Genomic DNA, 15,916 nt, shown 5'->3' with positions numbered 1-15,916 from the left:
CTGCAAGCTACGCAACAATCGCCTTTTGCTGTTCCTGCAACCTCTAATTGGCTGTTGTCGGAGAGTCAGGACACTACGAATTGCGGGCTAGGCTGCTCGGCTGCCTGTTGCAAAGAAAAAAAGATACTAGAGATCCTGCTAGCATTCAGTCGCCCATATACTCAGCTCAAAACTAGCTCAACCTGCACAAAAAAATATTTTGCCGTACAACAGGGGAAAAGTAGCCTAACTGGGCGGGGCACAGCCCAAGCTGGAAACAGTAGATAGTGTTCCTAGTCTTCCCGTTGTACAGTAAAAATATTTTTATGCGGGTTGGGCTATTTTTGGGATGGATGAATAAGTAGCTGGGTCCCAGCCATCCTCTTTAGTGCTGGCGCCTTTTGTTCTTTGCCTCGGGCAGCCCAGCCTGCAGTCGCAGAATGATGACCTCAACGGCAACTGCACATCCGAGGTAACAGGAACTGTATGGCAAACAGAAGACTGTTGCTGTAGAACAGGGAAGAGGAAAGTACGTACAGTCGCAAAGTGATGACTCATCGGCAGTACTAGCCAATCATAGATGACAGGAACAATAGGGCTTATGCAGATGACTTGCTGCAGAAGTTGCAACGCTGTCGCATAATGATGACAAAATGAGTCGCAGAGCAGGCGCAAAAGGAAGCGGCCGCTGTTACGAAGGAAGGTGCATACTGTTGTATTAGTTAGGGTAGCTTGTCTTCTTCTGTCCGCGGGAAACTGAAACAGCTTGCCTGACAACTCTCACCCCCTCAACCTGTTGCTGCCGCCCCTGAATTCCTTCCCTCGTTCTGAGGTTGCTGACCGCCCAACTGCACGTAGCTGAAGCTCTCTAATCAGGCCTCTTGAGGGGAACCACTTGAAGACCACCGCAGGAGGCAAGAGGCGAGATTGGGGGAGATTGTTTTTGCCTGGTGTGTGAGGATTATCCTCCTGGGGAGGGTGGAGCTAGTACCACTGTAGAATGATTGGGGGAGAAAAAGAGAAGAATTTCAGCACCATGCAGAAAATAGAAGAGGCAGAGAGAAAATGTGAGGTGGGGCGGTATGATACTGGTCCTGTGTAGAGAGTAGAAGAGGCAGAGGGGATGACAGCAGTGTGATAGTGGTGCTGTGAAGAGAGTAGACGATGGGGGGAGTCTCATACAGATTCAAATAACTTTATTGGCATAACAATTTTATGTGTGTTGCCAAAGTAATATATATAATGATTAAAATAAAAGGGTAGGAAAAGAAGGGGAAAAATTACAGAATAATAATAAGTAAACATACAGGTTATGGAAAGTACAGCATCGGAGACCTGTCTCAGGGTTTGGTGCTAGTTTTGGTAGAGAGTGGAAGTGGGGATAGTGTGATACTAATGTGTGTAGTGGGAGAGGCAGAAGAAGAATGTGGGGTGAAATGGTTGGGAGCACTATGCAAGAAAAAGAAGAGAACTAGGAAGGGATATTTATTTATTAAAAAAAAACTTCCAAGCCCCTCTATTGCCAGTTTTAGGCGAGTAACATACCATTCATAAAAAATTACTTCAACAAGCACATCTATATGGAAAATGCAGAAAAAAACAGTGGTGGGGGGATGTGTTATGTTGGGGATGGTGAGCCCCTGTTGCTTTTTTTAAATGCTTGTCTCACCCTCCTTTCCTGTCTTGTCTCTCTGACAAAGCTATGGCAAAAAGAAACAAAAACTTTGATGTTGCGGGAGTAGGTTGCTATTTCAAGATACACATTTAACTTTTCAAAGTAAAATCTGTTTCCAATTGGACTAATGTCCAATTGTGAGGCAGTTCTTTATTGCATGTATGCTGTTTTGTATATTCACTTGTTGCCATATTGTAAACATGCTACAAGTTTGTATAGTACATCAGCAATTAAATAATTATTGAAAATGCTATTTGTTGGCTTTCATTTGGTCTTCTGAAGCCTGGGCTACTTTTGGACTTGGATCTTCCCCTTCTCCAGCTACTTGGGCTACAATTTGTCTTACTCTGGGCTAAAAACCCTCTTTTAAAATCGAGCAGCACTGCTTGACCCTTTCCTGCAGGCGCTAGAGAGTGATAGATGCTGGGAAATGTTAGCTGCATCTGATTGAACAGAAAGAAATATATTTTGTGAAGAACATACTTTTTCAGCTTTAGGATAGCCCAATAGGATGTGGCTGTTGCTGAGTGGAGAAATGGCCAGTAAGCTGCTTGGCTGACAGCTTTCTGTTCTGGGATTTATTTTATTTTTATTTATTTAAAAACTTTTCTATACCGTCGTTAAGTTAGACAACCATCACAACGGTTTATAGCAAGGCACGATAATGAAAATGTGAGTGGTATAGATTATAAATTAATCATGAAACAATTCATTTCAATAAACTATGTGTGTAAATTAAGCTTGTATGTTGGGAACATATTAGGCGGATTGAATTTAACATTACTCAGGTGTCAACATTTGAATTTAACATTAATCAGGTGTCAACATTTTATTTTATGTACAAATCCTCTGCAGGGCCATCATATCATCACAGGAATCAGTTTGCCTATCACCTCACTGCATGTGTGAACCCAAAGTTCCATTTTCTGTAGGAAAAATAGGACTACAAGCCCCTGCATATGTCAGGGCAAAACTTGGTTATGATGGTTATGGTTATGATGACCCAGAGCCATCTGATAACCTTATTTCCTTTGACCGTTAAGAATTCTGCACATTGTTAATAGATAATTTTAGAAAAGTATGGGAACTAAAAGCAAGAGTTGCAGTTAATAGAATTTCATATGATTGAAATAGTGTTGTCCTCAGATACAATAGCAGCATATACTAATAATAAATTTGATGTCTTTTCTGTTTCAGGCGAAGGGATTTTAAAAGAAAAGTTTCAGAGAATGGCCAGTGTGAGTAAATTAAACAAACATGCATTTGAACCTAATTTAGTACATTAGCCTATAGACTTTTGCAGTTTCATTGTTAGTGTAATTTACATAATAAGGGCATTTAATGTTGTTAGTCCTTTGATGTGGAGCATCCTTCTAGATTGGCTAAGAAATATAGGTGATATCATGACCTTTCATAAGCAACTTAAAGCCTGTTTGTTCAAAAGTAACAGCATTCATTCAGGCAAAAAACAATTTTAATTGTTAAGATTATTTTGTTTTAAATTTGAATGATTTTAATTTTGTATTGTTTCATTTTCTAATGTTTTATTGCATTATTGTTTTAAATTATGTTGTGATCCACTTAGCATGGATATCCAATAAATGCGGAATCTAAATTGTTTTTATATACACTGTTTATAAGAAATTCCACACACGCACATATTATATATATAAATAAATATTTCAACTTTGTTGCAAAGTAGTTTATTCCTTGTTTCAACTAATGTACCTGCCTGATGGTGCGAACCTGTAATAGAAATTGGCTCTGAGAAAACTCATGAGTTGGTACATATCTCCTTAAAATCAGTATGTTTTCTCACAGGCAACCAATGAAGATCAAGCAGTAACGGGGACACATGATCCCATCTGTGACTGCCATTAATTAATCAAGCGGCTGAATTTTGCAGCATTTGTAAAGGCCGCAAAGTAGCAGCAGGCAATCCAATATAGAGTGCATTACAATAGTCTAGAATGGTGATTATAAAAGCTTGAATAATTGTCCAAAAATCAATTTTATCCAAAACAAACCTTAAATATCTCCACAGCCGCGGTTTATAAAATTCCATCTGTAATACATGATGTAATTGGGGGCGAAGAGTTAATTGAGAATCAAGAAAAAAATCCAGGATACAAACTACTGTTTGAAAAGTGAGATCTTTATTCATAATGGTAAATTCAGTGTTTTTTTGTTTTTTAAGAATTGAGAATCTTTTGAAAAGCAGATAAGTTCGGACTTATCGATTAGTTAATTTTAAATTATTTATGATCATTTCATATTATAAAAGCATCAATACGATTGATATTAAGTTCATTTTTCTTTAAATGACTAATATTAGGATAATGTGCTTGCATAGATCCACAAAAAAGCGAAACTTGTAATGAGAGACATTTTTTGCTCTGAGACTTCTACTTGGTTCGTGATATCAAGCCTGGTATATATAAAGAAATGAAATATTGTAGTAGCATTACTAGATTGCATCATTACTACATTTGAATATGCTAACCCATTTTATCAGAATTGCATCTTTTCTAGATCTGTTTTGCCTGGAACTATATAAACTGTAAGCAGGGAGACTGATACTTTAACTGATGTTATTTTTCAGCCTGCTCTCGGTGGCAGGTTAACACAGGATAACAGCTTAAAAGAAGCTATGTGGGCTTGGACCACAAGAGTATTAATTTATTTCTATTTGATTTCCCACTTAAAGCCTCAAGATCTCAAAATGGACTACAATAAAAGCAAACATTATTTAAAACAAAACCCAAACTCCCCCTTCTCACATTGGGGCAGATTTTTAAAATTACGCATGCGGGGGTACATTTTTGTGTGCTGCCTGGTGCACACAAATGTACACCCGATTTTATAACATGCGCGCGCTGTCGTGTACATGTTATAAAATCCTGGGTCGGCGCATGCAAGGGGGTGCACCTTGTGCGCGCCGAGCCCTAGGGGAGGCCCGATGGCTTTCCCCGTTCCCTCCAAGGCCGCTCCGAAATCGGAGCGGCCTTGGAGGGAACTTTTTTTTTGTTCCCCCCCCCCCCCCCCCCCACCTTGTTTTGTTGAGTTAGGCCTCTGGCAGGCGTAACTTGCGCCGGCACGGCAGGCCCCAACACAGGCCGCTGTGTCGGGGCACTCGGCCACGCCCCTGGACCGCGGCCCCACCCATGCCCCTCTCATTTTTTCAAGCCCCGGGACAATAGCGCATCCCAGGGCTTGCGCACGCCGCTGAGCCTATGCAAAATAGGCTCGGCGCGCACGGGGGGGGGGTTAAGGGTTCCGCACGTAACCCTTTTAAAATCCGCCCATAGTGTACCCATCTAAATACAAATAGGCGTCTTCCAAATCAAATTTAAACAAATCTCTCCCCTATATCCCCAATCTTGTCTCCCACTCTTAACCAACTCACCCCCCAACCAAATCAGTTATAACTTTGTTAATAACTCTGTCAGCCCTATAATGAAACCACATAACTTGTCCATCCCTTCTAACCCCCTTTCTCAAACCCTCATCAGCCTCATCTAACCTATTATCAACCAGTTTGCATAACAGAAAAATCCAGACAGAGAAGGAAATGCCTGCAAGAAAGAACACAAACCATAGTGGTAGGACAGAGTCACATCAGGAGCCCAGAAGAAAGAAGGTTCTCCTTGGTGAAAAGGATGCGAGAAAGAGAAGTGCACAGTTGAAAAGGGGACCAAAGAGATACAGTTTTAAAACCAAAGGAACAACCTTGCACTAGCAACTGGACTGGCATAGTATTGTTGAGGGAGCATTCCATGGTATATGCACCCTGTGTGCAGTTATAAGGCATGTAATATTTACAGTCCAGTCATTAAATTAACTAAACATATCATGCTTTGTAGTCATAATTTTGGTAATTTATTAAAAAAATTATATATAGTAACAGAATTGAAAACGAGTAGTAGGAATATTAAACATTTCTATTAAATTTAATACACCCATTAATTTCAATAAAATTACTACAAAACGTGATTTGAAAACATAGTAAATGACAGCCGTCAGTGAGTTAACTCAGCAGATTGGATAGGTCGTCTTCTCTGGTTTTCTTCCAAAAAATCTTTTTATAATTGTATAGTTCATGTGTGTGGCATAACTCAGACTATAGCACTGTAGTGTTGAGTATTAATATTGATTTTCAGCAGTGCAAAAGAGACTGTCTAAATTTGAATAACATTTCAGGAAAAAAAAAACACCTCACCTAGCAGTAGCCAGTGTCTGGGGGTGGGACAGCTCCAATTCAAAACCAGATACTGTTGTGGCCCCGGTCGCGGCACTCGCGACCGGGGCCACAACAGTATCTGGTTTTGACCTTACCTTAGCTGCATTAGCCCCTCCTCCCTGGGGGTGCGTGCGCGTGAAAGGCCAGGAGTTAAAGGGCCTTTCCTGCCTTGGGCGCCCCTCCTCCCTTTCTGATGTCAGATGCCCCGCCTCCCTTTCTGAAGTCAGACCCTGGCAAATACTTAAGGCTGGTGCCTGCCTCAGCTTACTGCCTTGCAACAAGTTTGCTTATCATTACAGTGTGCCTCTGGAGTTCCTGCTTGTAATTATTCCAGTTGCCTGCTTCAGTTCCAGCCTTGATCCTGGTTCCTGTTCCAGTTGCCTGCTTCAGTTCCAGCCTTGATCCCGGTTCCTGTTCCTGTTCCTGTTGCCTGCTTCAGTTCCAGTCCTGGTTCGTGTCCGCCTTCAGTGCCAGCCTTGGTCCTGCTCCTGACTTGCCTGCCTTGACCTCGGATCTTCTCATCGGATTCTCCTTTCGCCTAAGTCCCAGCGGCCCGGCTCCTACGGGCTCCTCCTGGGGGAGCGCAGGCTTCCAGGGTGAAGATCCTTCTCTTCAATCCATCCAGTATCTGCCTCCCGGCCTGTTCCGCTAGTTCAGAGACTATTTCCATCTTCTCCGTCAGGCAGGCCTAAGAGTCCACTAAACCGCTTTAACAGATACATAATCTTAAGCACAGCAGGGGAAGGTGCTAACTGTTTAATTCCCTCCCACCCTCCCCCTCTACCCACCCACTCCAGGGTTTGTTCTTCTAATATAGTCTGCCTGGATACATATTTGGAAACTAGACAATTTGGTAATTTGGCAGTTCTTTAGGTATTCTCCATCAAATCAATTGAGCAAAATAAGGACTATCCAATGTAAAAATAGTGGAGCCGTTATCATGAGGCAAATCATCTGGAAACTTTGAGCTTGCCCCATTTGTTCAGAACTCTCTTTCATGAAAAAGGAGTCTGCTCACCTTAAAGCAGAATTAGCTGCAATAAGGAAAGTATCAGCAACCACCAAGAAATCCTCACACACTTTACAGTATTCAGGAATTGTTTCTCCATTACCACAGAAAATTCAAAAGCCCAGAAAAAAGTGGTTTACAGTGGGCTCAGGTAGGATAAGACCTGTGACTCAGACACCCATTCTTCACAAGTGAGCAACCCACGTTCCCCCCCCCCCCCAACAAACACACACACTTACATGGAACATACAGGAACCCAAGAACAAATGGATTGCAGTGGGCTCTGATGGAGTAAGACCTGTGATGTGGGGTCCCATGCTGCCTCAGGTGAGACAAGTACGAAATGCCTATCTAGTTCTTGAAGATATTAGATAGTGAAGAAGTTCTAGCAATGGAGATTGAAGTGGTATCTGAAAAGAAAGAAGAAACTCAATGCACACACAAATTCCATAATATAATCAATAACCATAAGAGAAAGCTCATTGTGCTGGGTGACTCAGTCATTAAAGGCACTAATTTGGGAACTCTTTTCAAGGGAAACACTATAGTTAAAAACTTTCCCGGATCATCGGCCAGTAGAAATGCTATTCAAATAGTCAATGCGATCAAAGAAGAAAGCAGTGACTCTAAAGTTGATATTGTCATCCATCTGGGAACAAATGACCTTGCTAGAACCAACATCCAAGTGGTACAGAGAAATTAGTCACATGGCGAAGACTATTGCCTTTTCAGAAGTGTGTTACCTGTTCATGGAAAGGGAAAAGAGAGGCTAAGCCATATAGATAACTTCATTGCATAGCTCAAAACCTGGAGTAAGGAACAAAGTTCTGGATATATTAGAGGCTGGGGCCAATTATGGAACAATAAAAGGCTCTATGTTAAAGATGGCTTACATCTGTCTGTGGCAGGAAAAAGGATCCTAAGAGATAAATTCAAATCCTATGCCATAAGTTATTTAAACTAGACAACGGGAGTGGCAGAAGGACATAGGAATGTCATCCCCCAAATATAAATACAAAGAAAATGGGTGAAGGTAATTACAAAAGTCAGCTGAATTAGGCACAAAACAAATCCAAGAAAAGCAGTAACCTGAACAAGAGAAGCTGGAAAGTGATGAGCACAAATGCTTGTAGTCTGGGCAATAAAATCCCAGACCTGCAAGCCCTAATAGTGGAGGTGGACTTGGACATTGTTGCTCTTACGGAGACATGGTTCACAGGTTCTCATGATTGGGATACGGCCATACTTGTCTATAACTTGTTAAGGAAGATCAGAGAGAACAGAAAAGGGAGAGGAGTAGCTCTTTATATCAAAAACAATATCCAAGGAACTGAGCTGCAAGGAATATGGGGTAGAGAAGAAACATTATGGGACATCCTAAAAAAAGATGATGGTGCATCCATTTTTACTGGAGTGATTTACAGGTCTCTGGCTCAAACGGAAGAACTAGACAGAGATCTGATTGAAGACATCCAAAAGGTGGGAAAGAAGGGAGAATTGTTGATTGTTGGAGATTTTAATCTGCTGGATGTAGACTGGAGAATCCCTTCTGCGGAATCTAACAGAAGTAGAGAGATAGTGGATGCCCTGGAAGGGGGTCTGTTCAAACAAATTATAATAGAACCCACGAGGGAGAGAATTATATTTGACTTAGTGCTCACCAATGTGGATAATGTCTCTAATATCCAGCACCAGTGATCATCAAAAGGTATGGTTTGATATTGTAAATAGTATATGGAGAAGTCCATGAAGACCCACATTTTGAACTTCAAAAATACGGACTTTGTTGAAATGGGGAAGTACCTAGAGGTAGAACTGGAAGAGTGGGAGAACAACAGTGGGCATAACTAAAAGCAGCAATTACAAAGGCATCTAATCTATATGTTAGAAAAGTAAACAAAAGCAAGAGAAACAAGAAACCTATCTAGTTCTCGAAGGAGGTGGCTGATAAAAGCAAAAAGGGCAGTGTTCAAGAAATATAAAAGATCCCAAAAAAGAGGAACACAAGGAAGGATATCTGTTGAAGCTGAGGGAGACGAAGAAAGTAATCAAGAAAGCAAAAAGTCAGGCAGAAGAAAGGATTGCCAAAGAGGTAAAGAGGTGACAAAACATTTTTCAGATACATCAGAGAAAGGAGAAAAGTCCAAAGTGGTATAGTGAAATTGAAATGTGTGGAGAGAGACGAAGAAAAAGCAGAAATATTAAACAAATATTTCCGTTTAATGTTCACTAAAGAAGACTCTGAAGAAGGACTGTCACTAGTTAACAAGACATTGGAGGGTGGTAGGGTAGACAAAACTGTTTACAGAAGAGAATGTATGGGAAGAGCTAGGAAAACTGAAAATGGGCAAAGCCATGGGCCCTGATGAGGTTCATCCCAGAGTACTGAGGGAGCTCAGAGATGTGCTGGCGGGTCTGCTGCATGACCTGTTGAGTAGATCCCTGGAAACGGGAGTGGTGCCAAGTGATTAGAGAAGAGTGGTGGTGATCCCACTTCACAAGAGTGGGAGCAGAGAGGAGGCTGGATTTCTACAGGCCGGTTAACCTCACCCCAGAGCGGGAAAAGTAATGGAGATTCTGCTGAAGGAAATGGTAGTGAATTATCTACAGTCATGAGGATTGCTGGACCTGAGGCAGCATGGATTCACCAGGGGAAGGTCCTGTCAGACAAATTTGATTGACTTTTTTGATTGGGTGACCAAAGAATTGGCTCGAGGAAGAGTGCTCAATGTGACCTCCTTGGATTTCAGCAAAGCTTTTGATTCGGTCCTGCATAGGAGGCTTGTGAATAAAATGAGAAGCTTGCGAGTGAGTGCCAAAGTGGTGGCATGGATTACAAACAGGTTGACAGAACACAGTGTGTGATGGTAAATGGAACCTTCTCTGAAGAGAGGACAGTGTTAAGTGGAGTGCCGCATTGATTGGTGTTGGGACCTGTCCTGTTCAACATCTTTGTGAGTGACATTGCAGAAGGGATAGAAATTAAAGTTTGTCTTTTTACAGATGATACTAAGATCTGCAACAGAATGGACACGTCGGAAGGAGTAAAGAGAATGAGATATGATTTAAGGAAGCTTGAACGGTGGTCAACGATATGGCAGCTGGGATTCAATGCCAAGAAGCGCAGAGTCATGCATCTGGGGGTGTGGTAATCCTAAAGAGCTATATATGATAGGGGGTGAAGGGTTTTGCACGGAGCAAGAGAGGGACCTTGGGATAATAGTGTCTGTTGATCTGAAGACGGCGAAGCAGTGTGACAAGGCGATAGCTAAAGCCAGAAGAATGCTGGGCTGCATAGAGAGAGGAATAACCAATAAGAAAAAGGAGGTGATAATCTCCTCGTACACATCCTTGGTGAGGCCTCACCTGGAGTTTTGTGTTCCGTTCTGGAGACCAAATCTCAAAAAGAGTAGAGACAGGATGGAGGCAGCCCAGAGAAGGGCAACAAAAATGGTGAGGGTCTTCATCAAATGAGTTATGAGGAGAGGTTGAAGGACCTAAATATGTATACCCTGAAGGAGAGGAGATGCAGGGGAGTTATGATACCTTCAGATACCTGAAAGATTTTAATGATGCACAATCGACAAACCTTTTCCGTTGGAACAAATCAGTAGAACTAGGTGTCACGTACTGAAACTCCAGGGAGGGCGACTGAACCAACATCAAGAAATATTTCTTCACAGAGAGGATGGTGGATGCCTAGTATGCCCTTCCAGAGGAGGTGATAAAGACAAAAACAGTGAAAGATTTCAAAGGGGCATGGGATAAACACTATGGATTCCTAAAGACTAGAGGATGGAAATAAGGAAAAGAGCACATGGGGGGTAACTTGCCGGTGTAGCGGTTACTATTGTTAACCAACAAACCTTCATACTGTTGATGCAACTCATTATTTCAGTCTGCTTTAACGGTAGAGGAGGAAAAGTGGAATTAGTTTTGACAGCAGCCAACAAGGGCATGAATTTTACAGTCTTGGAAAACTAATACCCTCATGCTTAACTTGCTGATGCAGCTGTTACTATCCTTAACCAATAAGCCTTATACTTGTGATGTAACTCCAGCATTGCCCTCTGCTTTAACGGCAAGAGATAACGAGGAATTGGGCAAACCGAGTGAAGTAATCACATTTTCAGATGATACAAAATTGTTCAGAGTAGTTAAATCACAAGCAGATTGTGATAAATTGCAGGAAGACCTTGTGAGACTGGAAAATTGGGCATCAAAATGGCAGATGAAATTTAATGTGGATAAGTGCAAGGTAATGCATATAGGGAAAAATAACCCATGCCATAGTTACACAATGTTAGGTTTCATATTAGGTGATACTACCCAAGAAAGAGATCTAGGCGTCATAGTGGATAACACATTGAAATCGTCGGTTCAGTGTGCTGCGGCAGTCAAAAAAGCAAACAGAATGTTGGGAATTATTAGAAAGGGAATGGTGAATAAAACGGAAAATGTCATAATGCCTCTGTATCGCTCCATGGTGAGACCCCACCTTGAATACTGTGTACAATTCTGGTCGCTGCATCTCAAAAAAGATATAATTGCGATGGAGAAGGTACAGAGAAGGGCTACCAAAATGATAAGGGGAATGGAACAGCTCCCCTATGAGGAAAGACTAAAGAGGTTAGGACTTTTCAGCTTGGAGAAGAGACTGAGGGGGGATAAGATAGAGGTGTTTAAAATCATGAGAGGTCTAGAACGGGTAGATGTGAATCTGTTAATTACTCTTTCGGATAATAGAAAGACTAGGGGACACTCCATGACATTAGCATGTGGCACATTTAAACTAATCGGAGAAAGTTCTTTTTTACTCAACGCACAATTAAACTCTGGAATTTGTTGCCAGAGGATGTGGTTAGTGCAGTTAGTATAGCTGTGTTTAAAAGAGGATTGGATAAGTTCTTGGAGGAGAAGTCCATTACCTGATATTAATTAAGTTCACTTAGAGAATAGCCACTGCTATTACTAGCAACGGTAACATGGAATAGACTTAGTTTTTGGGTACTTGCCAGGTTCTTATGGCCTGGATTGGCCACTGTTGGAAACAGGATGCCGGGCTTGATGGACCCTTGGTCTGACCCAGTATGGCATGTTCTTATTCATAGGCAGGCATTAGTATCTATCAAGTGAGATTTTCTAGTACATGTTAGTTATTGATCTAGTACATAGGGTAAACTGTATGGGTAATTAAAATGATAGTTTTCACATCTTAGTCACTGGGTAGATTTGGGAATCTTTCATTCTCTCATGATTTATTCTTCGTGATTCGATTATTGGCTTTTGACCTTGTCTTGGAGGCTCTGTATATTCTGATATTTTTAAGTTAAATTATATGCGTTTTTGAATAGCCATGTTTTTAATTTGCATTTAAATCTTTTTCTACCTGGTAAAATCTGTAACATGTCAGGCAAAGAATTCCAAAGCTTTGGTCCCACTGTGGAAAACACACAATCTCTTATTTGCATCAGATGTGTGCTCCATATTGTGGGAACAGTCAATAGTCCTTTATTTTGAGATCTTAGTGTTCACTGAGGATTGTAAGGTTGTAATGTCGCTCCTAATAATCTGGTATTATTGTAATGAACGATGATGAATATTATCATCAGTACTTTATACTGGATTGTATTGGCAACCAGTGCAATGACATCAGCGAGGGTATAATGTAATCATATTTCCTAGATCCTAGTAGTAGTCTTGCAGCATTTTGATATAGTTGTATTGGTTTTAGCTGACTTGCTGGAAGACCTAGTAGTAAGGAGTTACAGTAGTCAAGATTTGAGAAGAGTAGAGTTTGTAATACAGTACGGAAATCCTCAAAAGTTAGTAATGGTTTTAACTGATGTAGTATATGCAGCTTGGCGTAACTTGTCTCAATTAATTTGATGTGCATTTTCATTGTGAGGTTCCCGTCTCTGTACTCCTAAATCCCGTACTTGATTTGAGGGATTAATTTGAAAATTACCCAGGTCTAGGGCAGGTGGTTTAACCGATGGGTTTCTAAGCCAAAAGATTTCAGTCTTTTTAGGGTTTAGTGTCAGTTTACGTTGTGATAGTTCTTGTTGTATTGCTTTCATGTGGGTGGAGAGTATCGAAGCTCTATTGTCGAATGATCTGGAGAGTGGGATGTAAAACTGTATGTTGTCAGCATACAAGAAGAAAGTTCTACCTAGGTTCATCAGTAATTTACACAGTGGGAGCATGTAAATGTTGAATAGTGTTGCTGAGAGGGCTGAGCCTTGAGGGACACCTGTGTCACACTGGAAAGTGTCAGATATGTGGTTGCCCAGTTTGACTTGGACTGTTCTGTTAGAAGGAAATGAGGAGAACCAACTGAGAACCCTGTCGTCAATCCCAATGCTTCTCATCTGATGGCATAACATACTTTAGTGGGAGTAAACATTGGTGGAGAGTTAAAATACCTAAATGCAATTTAACTTTAGGTTGTCTGTTGCATCAGTGTGTATCTGGAAGGTCTTAGATGATATCTGAACAGGTTGGATATTCCATTTCAAACAGAAGAGGGTATAAGTTTTTCTAATTTAGTCACCAATTAGTACATGTAGTAGAATCCAAATACTTCATTATTGATTTATTTATGAAATGCAGCTGACTGACCTGTTCAGTTTTTAGATTGACTGAGGAATTAAAATCCTGGCCTTGGTAGTTAAAGGATAGTTACCAATGCCTTCGTCTCCCACCTTATTCAAATATAAGTAGGAAGATCGGAGATCTGTAGTTTGCAAAGTTCAGAAGTCAGTGGAGGCTTCAAGTGAATGACAGCCCCAACTTCCTCCTTCTGCTAGTAGCTGTGACAGTACATTGGTTTTCAAAGTGATCTAATATGGATAATCAAATGCATTAGTGAAAGGAGTCAGATGTTAAAGATGAGAATACATTTATCCATTTTTCTATTTCCTTTTTATGTCTCTTAAAAACAGCTTTAAGATCACTGTGTTATGCATTTGCTTTATAGTATTTGCATATGCTGGAAAATTCATTGGGCAGTGTTTGCTGCCCAATGAATTTTGCTATTCTGTTAAGCCGTGTCATTTTATCAGTATTGTAGATGTTCTAGATAACAGCAAACTTAAATTATCACATGTTCCAATTTTGCTTTTTTTTTTTTTGCAGGTGCTTTGTGGCAGAGGTAGACTGGTTACCTATCTCCCAGGCTTTTATTCCTTAGTCAGGCGAGTTGCGTGTTCTAAGTGTTTTTCCACAGCAGGATCTTCAGGCTCAGATGAACCATATGTTGCAGCCACACCACCAGACATATGTAAGCGGGGATTACCAATCTGATGGTCATATTTAGAATACTGAAAGAGATCGTTATGTGTATACATTGACTCCCATACTTAGGTTTTTTTCTTGGTTCTCATAACGCAGTCGCTAACCTGAGGCTCCTACAGGGGAAACAAATTTGCTAGAGTGGGCCAGAGTCAATGAATCCCAATATTAGACCATCTCATATGCTGAAAAGGAACCAGAGTCAAGGAAGACTAATACGTTTTTATTCTTTTGTTAAAAAAAAAAAAGTACTTTGACTATGCCTTGCCCTCCTTTTTTTTTTTGTAAAGAGAAAGTTAAGACTTTTTGTGGCTGGGGGAGAGGAGCTTTAAACTTTCATAGTAGGGAGCCAAGCTGCCTGCTTTCTTGGGGTTAGAATGGCAACTACGTTCATAACATAACAGTGCAGTTTGCTTATGTAACAGGAGAAACTGAAGCATTTGGGCAATCTGGGGAAAGTAACATCTCAACCAAAACTAGATCCTAGAGTAGGAAAGTTCACTGAAGGTTTTCTCTCTTATAAGCTCTGAATGAGCCATTTAGTAGTGTTCTTCATGAAATAAAGAGGGGGAGATGGGGTTTAATAAAGAGGAGGTTTTTCATGTTTCACTTTGTATATACATATACTTTTTGTTTTGGCAGGGCCAAGGACCGTGTGGCCAGATGAGGTGATGGGACCTTTTGGTCCCCAAGATCAGAGATTCCAGTTGCCTGGTAATGTAGGTTTTGACACCCACGTTAATGGTACTGCTGCTCAGAAGAAAATCCAAGTCTACAAAAACCTGCCTGATCTTCTGACGGAGCCAGCAGCAACTGAAAGGCATGAGTTTGTAATGGCACAATTTGTCAATGAATTTCAGGTATGAAAATCTTTATGGTTTTAAGTATATTTTAATTGATGTGTACAATTTAAGTGCAAGTAAGACTTAAAATATTAGAGAATTTTTAAGCTTGGGAATAAATACTAATTCTTTTTATATGCTTTTTTTTTTTTCTTGGTTTTTAAAATTATTTTGCACAGTCTTACTGTTGAATCATAGTTGTTGACGTGTGTCATGCATTAAATCAGTACTGCTTACTAGACATTTTGTATGGCAATTTTCAAAATCATGCGGGCAGATGCACTAATTCTCAAAGGGAAAGGATGCACATATTTTCCCTTTGTATATTGCCTAAGCATAAAGTACACCTGCTTTTTCTTCAGGTACTTTTCTATCAAAATTAATGTGCATAGTTTTGAAAATACATACCAAACCTTTACAACTCTTACAAATACAAAAACTCTTGAAAATACATACCAAACCTTTACAACTCTTACAAAATGCCGCTGCAGGTATCCTCACCAACTCCAAAAAAAGGGACCACATCACCCCTACACTTATTGAACTTCACTGGCTCCCTATACAATCACGCATACTATACAAAGCCCTCTCCATTATACATAAAAGTCTGACTAATGAAAACCTCAACTGGATCACCCCTCCCCTACTGCCCCGCCCTACAAGGAACCCTCCGTACGCCAACAATCAAAACTATCAAACTTACATCTACCATGAACAGAGCATTCTCAATTGCTGGCCCCATCCTATGGAACTCCCTCCCCACTGATATACGCATTGAAACCTCTACACCTAATTAAAAAAAAAAAACTAAAAACCTGGTTGTTCATAAAAGCCTATCCACATGCTCCCTCTTCCCAATAAAGAAGACCCTACAACAA

At 40.7% G+C, this 15,916-nt stretch overlaps 1 protein-coding gene across 6 annotated transcripts in view; it reads left to right on the top strand.

Annotated features, from left to right (window-relative positions):
- Nucleotides 1-573: 573 nt before the first annotated feature.
- Nucleotides 574-15,916, top strand: part of MMADHC (metabolism of cobalamin associated D) — a 42,043-nt gene continuing 26,700 nt past the window's right edge. The window contains exons 1-4 of one of the 6 annotated variants that reach the window (XM_029605451.1): nt 574-682; nt 2,852-2,892; nt 14,041-14,185; nt 14,839-15,056. In XM_029605451.1, coding sequence (XP_029461311.1) covers nt 2,884-2,892; nt 14,041-14,185; nt 14,839-15,056 — 372 coding nt within the window. In that variant the 5' untranslated portion in view covers nt 574-682; nt 2,852-2,883. Of the gene's footprint in view, nt 930-2,851; nt 2,893-3,698; nt 3,823-14,040; nt 14,186-14,838; nt 15,057-15,916 lie in introns of those variants that run through there. The other 5 variants (XM_029605453.1, XM_029605449.1, XM_029605450.1 and 2 more) reach the window with 5 other exon arrangements.

This window comes from Rhinatrema bivittatum, chromosome 6 (genome assembly GCF_901001135.1).
Source record: "Rhinatrema bivittatum chromosome 6, aRhiBiv1.1, whole genome shotgun sequence".
Taxonomy (NCBI): domain Eukaryota; kingdom Metazoa; phylum Chordata; class Amphibia; order Gymnophiona; family Rhinatrematidae; genus Rhinatrema; species Rhinatrema bivittatum.
This window is presented reverse-complemented; position numbering and strand designations above follow the sequence as displayed.